The sequence below is a fragment of the Oncorhynchus clarkii genome, chromosome 25, assembly GCF_045791955.1.
Source record: "Oncorhynchus clarkii lewisi isolate Uvic-CL-2024 chromosome 25, UVic_Ocla_1.0, whole genome shotgun sequence".
NCBI lineage: Eukaryota > Metazoa > Chordata > Actinopteri > Salmoniformes > Salmonidae > Oncorhynchus > Oncorhynchus clarkii.
In genome coordinates this window covers 10,615,611-10,629,294 of record NC_092171.1, presented here as the reverse complement: position 1 = coordinate 10,629,294, position 13,684 = coordinate 10,615,611, and the positions used below count along the sequence as shown (strand labels likewise).

The following is a 13,684-nucleotide window of genomic DNA, read 5'->3' as shown; positions in this document are numbered from 1 at the left end:
GGTCTACAGACAATCACGGAGTACAAAAGGAAAACCAGCCACGCCACGGACACCAACGTCTTACTTCCAGGCAAACTGAACATCTTCTTTGCCCGCTTTGAGGATAATACACTGCCACCGACGCGGACAGCTACTAAGGACTGTGGGCTCTCCTTCTCCTTGGCCGACGTAAGTAAGATATTTAAACGTGTTAACACTCGCAAGGCTGCCGACCCAGACGGCATCCCTAGCTGCGTCCTCATAGCATGCGCAGACCAGCTGGCTGGTGTGTTTACGGACATATTCAATCTCTCCCTATCCCAGGATGCACGGGTACATCCTGTTCAAGATGGCCACCATTGTTCCTGTACCCAAGAAGGAAAAGGTAACTGAACTAAATGACTATCGTAGCACACACTTCTGTCATCATGAAGTGCTTTGAGAGGCTAGTCAAGGGCCATATCACCTACACCTACCTGTCACCCTAGACCCACTTCAATTTGCTTACCGCCCCAATAGGTCCACAGACGATGCAATCGCCATAACACTGCACACTGCCCTATCCCATCTGGACAAGAGGAATACCTATGTAAGAATGCTGTTCATTGACTATAGCTTAGCATTCAACACCACAGTATCCTCCAAGCTCATCATTAAGCTTGAGGCCCTGGGTCTCAACGGCGCCCTGTGCAATTGGGTCCTGGTCTTCCTGATGGGCCTCCCCCAGGTGGTGAAGGTAGGTACCAACATCTCTTACTTTGCTGATCCTCAACACTGGAGCCCCACAATGGTGCGTGCTCATCCCCTTCCTGTACTCCCTGTTCATCAAATTTGCAGACGACACGACAGTAGTAGGCTTGATTACCTACAGGGATTAGGTGAGGGCACTCGGAGTGTAGTGCCAGCAAAACAACCTCTCACTCAACATCAACAAAACAAAGGAGATAATCGTGGACTTCAGGAAAAAGCAGAGGGAGAACCCCCTATCCACATCTACGGGACAGCAGTGGAGAAGGTGGAAAGTTTCAAGTTCCTCGTACACATCACAGACAAACTGAAATGGTCCACCCACACAGACAGTGTGGTGAAGAAGGCGCAACAGCCCCTCTTCAACTTCAGGAGGCTGAAGATATTTGGCTTGAATATAGACTTGACATCATTGGCCACTTTAATAAATGGATAACTAGTCACTTTAATAATGCTACTTTAATAATGTTTACATATCTTGCATTACTTATCTCATATGTATATACTGTATTTTATATAATCTATTGCATCTTGCCTATGCCGCTCTGTCATTGCTTATCCATATATGTATATGTATATATTATTATTCCATTACTTACTTAGATTTGTGTGTATTATGTAGTTGTTGTGGAATTGTTAGATTGCTGCACTGTCGGAACTAGAAGCACATGCATTTCGCTACATTTTATGTGACCAATAAAATGTGATTTCATTTGAAGAAAAACGGACTATAATTTCTCTCTCTCACGTTTCCACTATCAGCATCCAGCCCAATATCATTCTGAATAGGCTAGACGTTCTTTCAAAGCGATAGTCCGCTGAAATAAAATGGTGATTAATGCATCAGTGATGACATTTTTTTCCGTAATGAGGCAAGTGTCTGAATTAATTTGTTGTGGCAGAGAGGAGAAAGTAGAGCCCTTCAGAATTTAGCCAGTTTCCCATTACAACCCGAAAGAGTGGTTACATAATAATCAGATTTAGCCTTTCTGGTTTGTCTTACACAATGATTCCTCAGTTGCTTAAAAGCTTGCCAGTCCCAGACCTAAGCCTGTGTTCCTGGCCTTGACCCAAGTATCCTCTCTTATGAATGACTTCTGAAAATTCCATAGTGTACCAGGCATTCAATCTACCTTTAACCTTTCATTTTTGAAGGGCACATGATTATCCACAATAGTGTTGAAGACTCAAAGCTAAATCAACTTCAGGGATATCTGAAGGTCACTAAAATAAAGCCTGTTCATTGAAGTTTTTAAAGTTCCTCTTTGTGATGACTCAAGGCTTAGATTTTTCTATTCTCACATCTGTAACACGAACAACTGCGCAATGGGCACTAATGTCTTGGGTGAAGGCAACAGTAGGAACATATTTCTTAGGTGTATTTGTTAAAATAAGCTCAATTAGAGTTGACTTTGAGGGATCTTTTGGGTTGGGCCGTGTAGGCTTAGTCACCAGTTGGGTTTGGTTTAGATCATTACACATCTTTTAGATTGTCTGAAGCTTGCATTTCCCAATCATAATTTAAGTCACCCAGGATAATAACTTCTGATTTAGTAAAAGAAGACAACACACTAGTTAACTTTTCGAGTGCAAAAAGTCTTAAAGATAGTAACAACAAAAAAATTGTCAAGGGAAAGATATTATTTATTATATATTTTTTTAAATAAAAATGGCCACTCCACCGCCTCTACCATGTCTGTCAACTCCAAACACATTATAACCCTCAATATTAATATCAGAGTCCAGAATGTCCCCAGAGATCCAAGTTTCAGTCAATACCAAAATGTCCAGATTCGTCTGCATAGCCCAGATCTTGATGTAATCCAGTTTAGGAAGTAAGCTCCTAAAGTTCAGATGTATCAACCCAAGTCCTTTACGATTTTTAATGTCACATGGAAACTCAAACAATCTACGTTAAATAGGCGGTTGCAGGCCCTGTCTGATGGTTGATATAGTTGGTAAGGCTATAAGAATGCATAGAACTGCATCATTTGGTCGGTCTATCCCTATTCGTATGAGTAGAAATTGGAATTACTTTTCCAAGGTTAGCACCACAGGGCCTGAGGCCGCAGCCAATGTCAATATGAGGAACTCAGAGTAACCAATGATGAAATGCTATAAACGGACTTACATAGGAATTTGGTTGCTATCGCGCAAAAGCCCAGGCCCTGATTTGAAAACCGAGGGGTATTCAAGTTTGTGGAATTCCCATTTGAACCAAAAGCACTGGGTGAGTAGACCACAGTTGGCTTCTGTTTTGAGCTAACAATAGCAGATCTAAGAGTGGAGTTCAAATGAATGGGTACAAGATTAAAGCTGACAATACCCCTGGAAGTATAGACAGCAGTGCGGCAATAACGCATAGAACGAATGGGAGGTATTACCTGAGCGGGGCTTGGTCTGTCTGAGTCAATATCTTAATGCTGCCTTGAAATGTGAGGAGATGATCCAGGCTCCTAGATCTACAGTGCATGTGGAAAGTATTCCGACCTCTTTCATTTTTACACATTTTGTTACGTTACAGTCTTACTCTAAAATGTATTCAATCATTTTTTCCCTCATCAATCTACACACAATACCCCATAATGACAAAGCAAAAAAATAAAAAACAGAATATTATTTACCTTATTTAGACCCTTTGCTCAGGTGCATCCTGTTTCCATTGATCATCCTTGATGTTTCTACAACTTGATTGGAATCCACCTGTGGTAAATTCAATTGATTGGACACCTATATAAAGGTGCCACAACTGACAGTGCATGTCAGAGCAAAAACCAAGCCATGAGGTTGAAGGAATTGTCCGAGACAGGATTGTGCAAGGCACAGATCTGGGGAAGGGTACCAAAACAATTCTGAAGCATTGAAGGTCCCCAAGAACACAGTGGACTCCATCATTCTTGAATGGAAGAAGTTTGGAACCACCAAGACTCTTCCTAGAGCTGGCCACCCGGCCATACTTAGCAATCGGGGGAGAGGGCCTTGGTCAGGGAGGTGACCAAGAACATGCGGGTCACTCTGGCAGAGCTCCAGAGTTCCTCTATGGAGATGGGAGAACCTTCCAGAAGGACAACCATCTCTGCAGCACTCCACCAATCAGGCCTTTATGGTAGAGTGGCTTGGCAGAAGCCACTCCTCAGTAAAAGGCACATGACAGTCCACTTGGAGTTTGCCAAAAGGCACCTAAATGACTCTCAGACCATGAGAAACAAGATTCTCTGGTCTGATGAAACCAAGATTGAACTCTTTGGCCTGAATGCCAAGTGTCACTTCTGAAGGAAACCTGGCACCATCCCTACGGTGAAGCATGGGGGTGGCAGCATCATGCTGTCGGGATGTTTTTCAGCAGCAGGGACTGATAAACTAGTCAGGATCGAGGGAAAGATGAATGGAGCAAAGTACAGAGAGATCCTTGATGAAAACCTGCTCCAGAGCGCTCAGGACCTCAGACTGGGGCGAATGAACAGGACAACAACCCTAAGCACATAACCAAGTCTCTGAATGTCCTTGAGTGGCCCAGCCAGAGCCTGGACTTGAACCCAATAGAAACATCTCTGAGAGACCTGGGAAAAGCTGTGCAGTGAACCTCCCCATCCAACCTGACAGAACTTGAGAGGATAAGAAGACTCAAGGCTGTAATCGCTGCGAAAAGGTGCTTCAACAAGTACTGTGTGTAGATTGATGAGGGAAAGAAAATATTTCACCTATTTTAGAATAAGGCTGTAACGTAGCAAAATGTGGAGAAGGGAAGGGGTCTGAATACTTTCCGAATGCACTGAACCAATATTGCGTGCCACTTCTTCTGTTGACAAATATCACCAGCAGCTATGAGTGTAATCCAACTCTGCCATATGTGCCTTTATGAGTTTATTAAACGGATCAATATCAGCTGGTATGTCAGCTATGAGATGTACTTATGTGTTATATGATGCTCCGTCTGACAGGTCTGAGCAATGGAACAGAGATTTGATATTGGAGACAAGGGGGAGATTGTGTGTGTGTGTGTGTGTGTGTGTGTGTGTGTGTGTGTGTGTGTGTGTGTGTGTGCGCGCGCGTTCACCACAGCCATATTATAGCGAGGTAGGGGCTTTGACTGTGTAGCCAGACAGAAGGTATTATCAACAAGATTACTGTAGGTGTTAAGGTTTTGTGTGTGACTGCAGTACAAGTATCACACACACACACACACACTCGCATAAACTTACATTCGGTGGTCCATTTCTCTGGCTCCAACATCAGGTGCTGCTTGGTCTGCTCCAGCTCTTTCTTCAGCCAGTCGTACTTGGCTCGGACCTCGGAGATCCGCTGCTGCCTGTGCTCCAAGGTCTTCAGCTTAGCACTGAGATAAACCACCTCCTGATGGAGACACAGAGAGAGGAGAGGGGGAGAAGGGAGAGAGAGAGAGAGAGAAATAAGAGAGGGAGAGATTGAAAAGGAGAGCGAGATGTCGGGGGATTTTAAAGAAAGAAATTAAGTAAGAAAGAAAGAAAAGGTGAGAGAGAGAAATAAAAAAAATGAATAAAGAGAGAGAGGGTCAGAGAGAGAGAGGGTCAGAGAGAGAGGGTCAGAGAGAGAGAGGGTCAGAGAGAGAGGGTCAGAGAGTGAGGGTCAGAGAGTGAGAGGGTCAGAGAGAGAGGGTCAGAGAGTGAGGGTCAGAGAGTGAGAGGGTCAGAGAGAGAGAGGGTCAGAGAGAGAGGGTCAGAGAGAGAGGGTCAGAGAGTGAGAGGGTCAGAGAGAGAGAGGGTCAGAGAGAGAGGGTCAGAGAGAGAGGGTCAGAGAGAGAGGGTCAGAGAGAGAGGGTCAGAGAGAGAGAGGGTCAGAGAGAGAGGGTCAGAGAGAGAGGGTCAGAGAGAGAGGGTCAGAGAGAGAGAGGGTCAGAGAGAGAGGGATTGAGGGAGTAGGGGTCAGAGAGAGAGGGAGAAAGAGAGGGATTGAGGGAGTGCGTCTCAGGCGTTCAGCCAGACTGTGGGTCTGGAAAGAGAGTGTTGTGAGAGGATAGGAGTGCTATGTTGGCCAGGTAGATAAATACAGTCCACAGGAAAGGCCTGGCACCAAGTCCACGTCACTCCTTAAATCAACTACTTCTAAATCTATTACTATGAAACTATTTAACAGCAAGAAGAGGATGAGGTTGTTAAACCTTCCTGTGTTTTGAGCTAAGGCCGTGATTCAATCTGGTCGCGCGTTATAAGCAATGCAACTTTTAAAGGTAATGTTTCATTCGCCTTCACGGTAAACGCTGCATATGTCTGCTCAGTTGGAAATTCCCTTTAAAAGACACACAGCATATGATCTGCGATCAGATTTAATCCGGGCCTAAATGTCCTGGATACATTTTCCATTCCAAGATTTTTCTGAAATGTTTCTTTCCTCCTCCACCAACATCATCTCGCTCATCATCCTTCTCTCTTACTCTCTCTCCCCCCCCCCCCCTTTGTGTGTTCCCTTTCTCTCTCCCTCTCCTCTACCTCTCTCTCACCATCCATCTTTACCATATCCATCCAAATCAAACTTTATTTGTCACATGTGCCGAATACAACAAGTGTAGACCTTACTGTGAAATGCTTACTTACAAGCCCTTAACCAACATATTTACCAAAACAAACTAAAGTAAAAATAAAAAAAATTGTAAAAAGTAACACAATAATGAAGCTATATACTGGGGGTACCGAGTCAATGTGAGGGGGTACAGGCTAGTTGAGGTAATTTGCACATGTAGGTAGGGGTGAAGTGACTATGCATAGATAATAAACAACAAGTAGCAGCAGTGTACAAAACAAATGGAATGGGGTCAATCTAATAGTCCGGTGGCCATTTGATGAATTGTTCAGCAGTCTTATGGCTTGGGGGTAGAAGCTGTTATAAGGAGCCTTTTGGTGCTAGACTTGGCGCGCTGGTACCGCTTGCCCCAGACTTGTCACCCATTCTATAACTTGAGTGACTGGAGTCTCTGACAATTTTATGGGACTTCCTCTGACACCGCCTATTATATAGGTCCTGGTTGGCAGGAAGCTTGACCCCAGTGATGTACTGGGCCATACGCATTACCCTCTGTAACGCCTTACGGTCAGATGCCGAGCAGTTGCCATACCAGGCGGTGATGCAACCGGTCAGGATGCTCTAGATGGTGCAGCTGTAGAACTTTTTGAGGATCTGGGGACCCATGCCAAATCTTTTCAGTCTCCTGAGGTGGAAAGGTTTTTGTCATGCCCTCTTCACGACTGTCTTGGTGTGATTGGACCATGATAGTTTGTTGGTGATGTGGACACCAAGGAACTTGAAACTCTCAACCCACTCCAATACAGCCCCGTTGTTGTTAATGGGGGCCTGTTCGGCCCGTCTTTTCCTGTAGTCCACGATCAGCTCCTTTGTCTTGTTCACATTGAGGGAGAGGTTGGGAGTTGTGTTTGGACACGCAGTCGTGGGTGAACAGGGAGTACAGGAGTGGACTAAGTACACACCCCTGAGGGGCCCCAGTGTTGAGGATCAGCATGGCAGACGTGTTGTTCCTTACCCTTACCACCTGGGGGTGGTTCATCAGAAAGTCCAGGATCCAGTTGCAGAGGGAGGTATTTAGTCCCAGGGTCCTTAGCTTAGTGACAAGCTTCATGGGCACTATGGTGTTGAACACTGAGCTGTAGTCAATGAACGGCATTTTCACGTAAGTTTTCCTTTTGTCCAGGTGGAAAAGGGCAGTGGCGATTGAGATTGCATCATCTGTGCATCTGTTGGGGCTGTATGTGAATTGGAGTGGGTCTAGGGTATCCGGGAGGATGTGAACCATGACCAGCCTTTCAAAACACTTCATGGCTACCGATGTGAGTGCCACGGGGTGGTAATCATTTAGGCACAGGGCACAGGGACTATGGTGGTTTGCTTGAAACATATAGGTATTACAGACTCATTGAGGGAGAGGTTGAAAATGTCAGTGAAGACACTTGCCAGTTGGTCTGTGCTTGCTTTGAATACACGTCCTGGTAATCCATCTCGCCCCGCGGCTTTGTGAATGTTGACCTGTTTAAAGGTCTTGCTCACATCGATTACCGAGAGCATTGTCATTCAGTCATCCAGAACAGCTGATGCTCTCGTGCATGCCTTAGAGTTGCTTGCCTCGAAGTGAGCATGAAGGCATTTAGCTTGTCTGGTAGGCTCGCGTCACTGGGCAGCTCGCGTCTGGGTTTCCCTTTGTAGTCCCTAATAGTTTTCAAGCCCTGCCACATCCGACGAGCATCAGAGCCGGTGTAGTAGGATTCAATTAAAATAATGTATTGATGCTTTGCTTGTTTGATGGTTCGTCTGATGGCATAGCGGGATTTCTCATAAGCATACGGATTAGTGTCCCGCTCCTTGAAAGTGGCAGCTCTAGCATTTAGCTCGATGCCTGTAATCCATGGCTTCTGGTTGGGATATGTACGTACGGTCACTGTGGGGACGACGTCGTCGATGCACTTATTGATGAAGCCGATGACTGAAGTGGTATACTCTTCAATGACATTGGATGAATCCCGGAACATATTCCAGTCTGCTAGCAAAACAGTCCTGTAGCATAGCATCTGCGTCATCTGACCACTTCCGTATTGAGAGAGTCACTGGTACTTCCTGCTTTAGTTAATCAGGAGGATAGAATTATGGTCAGATTTGCCAAATGGAGTGTGGGGGAGAACTTTGTATGCATCTCTATGTGTGGAGTAAAGGTGGTCTAGAGTTTTTTTTTCTCTGGTTGCACATGTGACATGCTGGTAAAAATATGGTAAAACTGATTTAAGTTTGCCTGCATTAAAGTCCCCAGCTACTAGGAGTGCCGCTTCTGGATGAGCATTTTCTTAGTGCCAGCATCGGTCTGTGGTGGTAAATAGACGGCTACGAATAATATAGATGAGAACTCCCTTGCTAAATAGTGTGGTCTACAGCTTATCATAAGGTACTCTACCTCAGGCGAGCAATACCTCGAAACTTCTTTAATACCAGCTGCGTACCAGCTGTTATTGAGACACACACCCCCACCCCTCGTCTTACCAGACGTAGCACCTCTGTTCTGCCGGTGCATGGAAAATCCAGCCAGCTCTATATTATCTGTGTCATCGTTCAGCCACGACTCGGTGAAACATATTACAGTTCTTAATGTAACGTTGGTAGGATAATCGGAATCGTAGGTCATCAATTTAATTTTCCAATGATTCCATGTTAGCAAGTAGAATGGAAGGCAGTGGGAGTTTACTCGCTCGCCTACGGATTCTCAGAAGGCAGCCCGATCTGCGTCGTCTTTTCTTCACGCAAATGACTTGGATTTGGGCCTGTTCCCGGGAGAGCAGTATATCCTTCTTGCCGGACTTGTTAAAGGAGAAAGCTTCTTCCAGTCTGTGGTGAGTCATTCCAGTTCTGATGTCCAGAAGTTATTTTCAGTCATAAGAGACGGTAGAAGCAACATTATGTACAAAATAAGTTTTCAAAATAAAGTTACAAACAACGCAAAAAAACTAACAAAATAGCACAATTGGTCAGGTGCATGTAAAACGTCAGACATCCCGCCATCTTAACTCTTCGGCGCCATCCCTCTCTCTCTCACCTTGTTTCCTTTCTCTCTCCTCCTCTGCAGGCGCTCCACGTCGTCTATCTTGTAGACCTTTATCTCGAAGGGTTCTGTGGTTCCCCTGGGGGCGGGGCTTAGCGGGCCGTCTACCCAGCGTACGCTGGAGCTGATGGCGGGCTTCCTGATCAGAGAGGACGAGTCCAGGGTCAGGCTGGGAATCAGACGACGACGCTGGGTACCTGGACACACACACACACACACACACACACACACACACACACACACAGCAAAAGACACAGACGCATGCATGCACACAGTTAATGGGGACACCGGGAGAATAATACTTTTTGGTATTGTTGTTCCCATTTCAATTTCCATGTATATGCTTTATTCACATTATTGTGTTGCCAAAGCAACAATGTTGAACAATTCAACATTGAAAAACATATATCACAATAAAGGAAAACTAATATTTTGGTATTAGTTTCATTAGACCATTGTTGACATAGTTCCAAAATGTTTTGCTTGTCAGCAAATCATGTTTTCAAGATATGTAACCAGTGGTGTAGTGGAGGCTATACGCAGGTATACACCGTATACCCACTTTCACTGGGCATTGTGTATACTCACTTCTTAACCCCTACTTATACTTCTGATCGTGGACTTCAAGAAACAGCAGAGTGAGCACCCCCCTATCCACATCAACAGGACAGCAGTGGTGAAGGCGGAAAGCTTCAAGTTCCTCGGCGTACACATCACTGACAAAGTGAAATGGTCCACCCACACTGACAGTGTGGTGAAGAAGGCGCAACAGCACCTGGCTTGACACCTAAAACCCTCACAAACGTTTACAGATGCACAATTGAGTGTGTCACCGCCTGGTACGGCAACTGCACCGCCCGCAACTGAAGGGCTCTCCAGAGGGTGGTGTGGTCTGCCCAATGCATCACCAGGGGGCAAACTACCTACCCTCCAGGACACCTACAGCACCCGATGTCACAGGAAGGTCAAAAAGATCATCAAGGGCAACAACCACCCGAGCCACTACCTGTTCACCCCGCTATCATCCAGAAGGCCATCTCGAATCCCACCGTACCTTCACCGCTGTGCAATCTGGTTTCCGAGCCGGTCACGGGTGCACCTCAGCCACGCTCAAGATACTAAACGATATCATAACCGCCATCGATAAAAGACAGTACTGTGCGCCATCTTCATTGACCTGGCCAAGGCTTTCGACTCTGTCAATCACCATATTCTTATCGGCAGACTCAGTAGCCTCGGTTTTTCTAATGACTGCCTTGCCTGGTTCACCAACTACTTTGTAGACAGAGTTCAGTGTGTCAAATCAGAGGGCATGTTGTCCGGTCCTCTGGCAGTCTCCATGGGGGTGCCACAGGGTTCAATTCTCGGGCCGCGTCTTTTCTCTGCATATATCAATGATGTTGCTCTTGCTGCGGGCGATTCCCTGATCCACCTCTACGCAGACGACACCATTCTGTATACTTCTGGCCCTTCCTTGGACACTGTGCTATCTAACCTCCAAACGAGCTTCAATGCCATACAACACTCCTTCCATGGCCTCTAACTGCTCTTAAACGCTAGTAAAACCAAATGCATGCTTTTCAACCGTTCGCTGCCTGCACCCGCACGCCCGACTAGCATCACCACCCTGGATGGTTCCGACCTAGAATATGTGGACATCTATAAGTACCTAGGTGTCTGGCTAGACTGTAAACTCTCTTTCCAGACTCATATCAAACATCTCCAATCTAAAATCAAATCTAGAGTCAGCTTTCTATTCCGCAACAAAGCCTCCTTCACTCACGCCGCCAAACTTACCCTCGTAAAACTGACTATCCTACCGATCCTCGACTTCGGCGATGTCATCTACAAAATAGCTTCCTACTCTACTCAGCAAACTGGATGCAGTTTATCACAGTGCCATCCATTTGGTTACTAAAGCACCTTATACCACCCAACACTGCGACCTGTATGCTCTAGTCGGCTGGTCCTCGCTACATATTCGTTGCCAGACCCACTGGCTCCAGGTCATCTACAAGTCCATGCTAGGTAAAGCTCTGCCTTATCTCAGTTCACTGGTCACGATGGCAACACCCACCCGTAGCACGCGCTCCAGCATCTCACTGATCATCCCTAAAGCCAACACCTCATTCCTTCCAGTTCTCTGCTGCCTGTGACTGGAACGAATTGCAAAAATCGCTGAAGTTGGAGACTTATCTCCCTCACCAACTTTAAACATCTGAGCAGCTAACCGATCGCTGCAGCTGTACATAGTCCATCGGTAAATAGCCCACCCAATTTACCTACCTCATCCCCATACTGTTTTTATTTATTTACTTTTCTGCTCTTTTGCACACCAGCATCTCTACCTGCACATGACCATCTGATCATTTATCACTCCAGTGTTAATCTGCTAAATTGTAATTATTCGTCTACCTCCTCATATCTTTTGCACACAATGTATATAGACTCTTTTTTTTTCCTACTGTGTTATTGACTTGGTTATTGTTTACTCCATGTGTAACTCTGTGTTGTTGTATGTGTCGAACTGCTATGCTTTATCTTGGCCAGGTCGCACTTGTAAATGAGAAATTGTTCTCAACTAGCCTACCTGGTTAAATAAAGGTGAAATAAAATAAAAAAACATTTTTTAAAAGGCGAGGTCAGTACAGGTTCTATCTCAAGGCCATCAGACTGTTAAATATCCATCAGTAGCACCTTAGAGGCTGCTGCCCTTATATACATAGACTTGAAATCACTGGCCACTTTAATAATGTTTACATATTTTGCATTACTAATCTCATAAGTATATACTGTACACTATTCTATTCTACTGTATCTTAGCCTATGCCGCTCTGACATTGCTCGTCCAAATATCTATATATTCTTAATTCCATCCTACTTTGAAGCAAGGTAAGACATGCCTCAGAATATGAGGCAAAAAATTGAGGAACAGGCAAAATATAGGAATGCAAATAATAGGCTTAACCATCTTCTGGTAGATGGAAAGGCTTTCCCAAAAACCTTCTCTATTAAATGTTAACTAGCTACAAAGTAGCTTATGCCTACCTGTCAGAATGATATCATGATTATTTGTGTCAATCCAGTGGCCATTTCTTATTCAAACTCCATCTCATGTGCTACAGAAACATGGCTAAGCAAACAATAGTGCTAAGTGCCTGCACACTTGAATTAAAGGGTACTTACTCTCAAAAATCTAAATGTATTAGATCTTCTTTTTTTTTTATAACAGAGCCAAAAGCCCAGACCTCAAAGTGATCTCCTGATGTGGTCTAAGCACTGTTATGGACTTAGAACATTCAATTTTGTTGTTTTTCTGGAAAAAAGTATGACTTTTTGGGGAAAATCTGAAACCTGTGAATGTCTGACTCAGTTTATTTGTTTCAATAGTAGTCCTACTATTAGACTACTAGCACAGTACAGATTGGGTTTCCTGACTGTGAATCACCAATATTGGATTTATCATTTTAGGTCATTCAGAGTGTACTGTATGCCACTTGATTGCTGACAAGCAAAACATTTTGGTACTGTGTCAACAATAGACTAATGAAACAAACACCAAAAGATCCTTTGTGGGTTGAGTTTGCCTTTAAGAAACATTCATTAGAATGTGTAGAATTCAGTAGGATCTATCTCTCTTGCTCATCACCTACAGGACAAATAAGAAACATACAGTAGGCTGCGTTTACACAGTCAGCCTAATTCTGATATTTTGCCCAATTATTCAACTGATTGTTCAAAAGTCCAATATTTGGCAAAAGATCAGAATTGGGCTGCTTGTGTAAACGCAGCCCCAGTGCAACTCTACACCTGTGACTGGGTCAGGAGAACAGCATACTGATGTGTTGTTTTGTTCTGTTCTGCTGACAAGGACGTGACCAGGCTTTAGTTTGACAAAGGCAGCAGGAGTAAACATCAGGGCAAATAGCTGATAAGCAAACCAGGACAGATAGCTGATGACAGAGCCAAGAGTCCTACACTGCCATTCTGCCAGGGGCTGGCGTTGGGGTGGGAGCTGGGGTTAGGTCTAGCATTGGAGTAGGGGTTGGAGAGAGGGGCCTAGGTTTTGGGGGGGGGGGGGGGTTGGTTGAGTAGGACTTCTGGCAACGACAACAATCCAGTATTTAGCATGAGTTCCTGGGGGAGGATGGGGGAGAGAGGAGAGAAAAAACAGAACGGTTGAGAGGGGAGATGGGGAGAGCAGCAAAGAGGAGAGAAGAGACAGGGAGAAAACGCAGCAGAACCGAACAGAAGATAAGAGAGGGGAGAGAGAGAACAGAGAAAGAGGGGAGAAGAGAACAGAGAGGGGAGAAGAGAACAGAGAGGGGAGAGAGAGAACAGAGAAAGAGGGGAGAAAATAACAGAGAAAGAGGGGAGAGAGAGAACAGA

The 13,684-nt window shown here is 45.0% G+C and overlaps 1 protein-coding gene across 1 annotated transcript in view; it reads right to left on the bottom strand.

The window, feature by feature from the left end:
- LOC139384025 (kinesin-like protein KIF26B) overlaps positions 1 to 13,684 on the bottom strand; it is a 172,533-nt gene that overhangs the window by 4,770 nt on the left and 154,079 nt on the right. Inside the window, exons 17-18 of the mRNA XM_071128655.1 lie at positions 9,290 to 9,492; positions 4,929 to 5,079 (exon numbers count right to left, since the gene is read on the bottom strand). Of these exons, the coding sequence (XP_070984756.1) occupies positions 4,929 to 5,079; positions 9,290 to 9,492 (354 nt within the window). The remainder of the gene's footprint in view (positions 1 to 4,928; positions 5,080 to 9,289; positions 9,493 to 13,684) is intronic.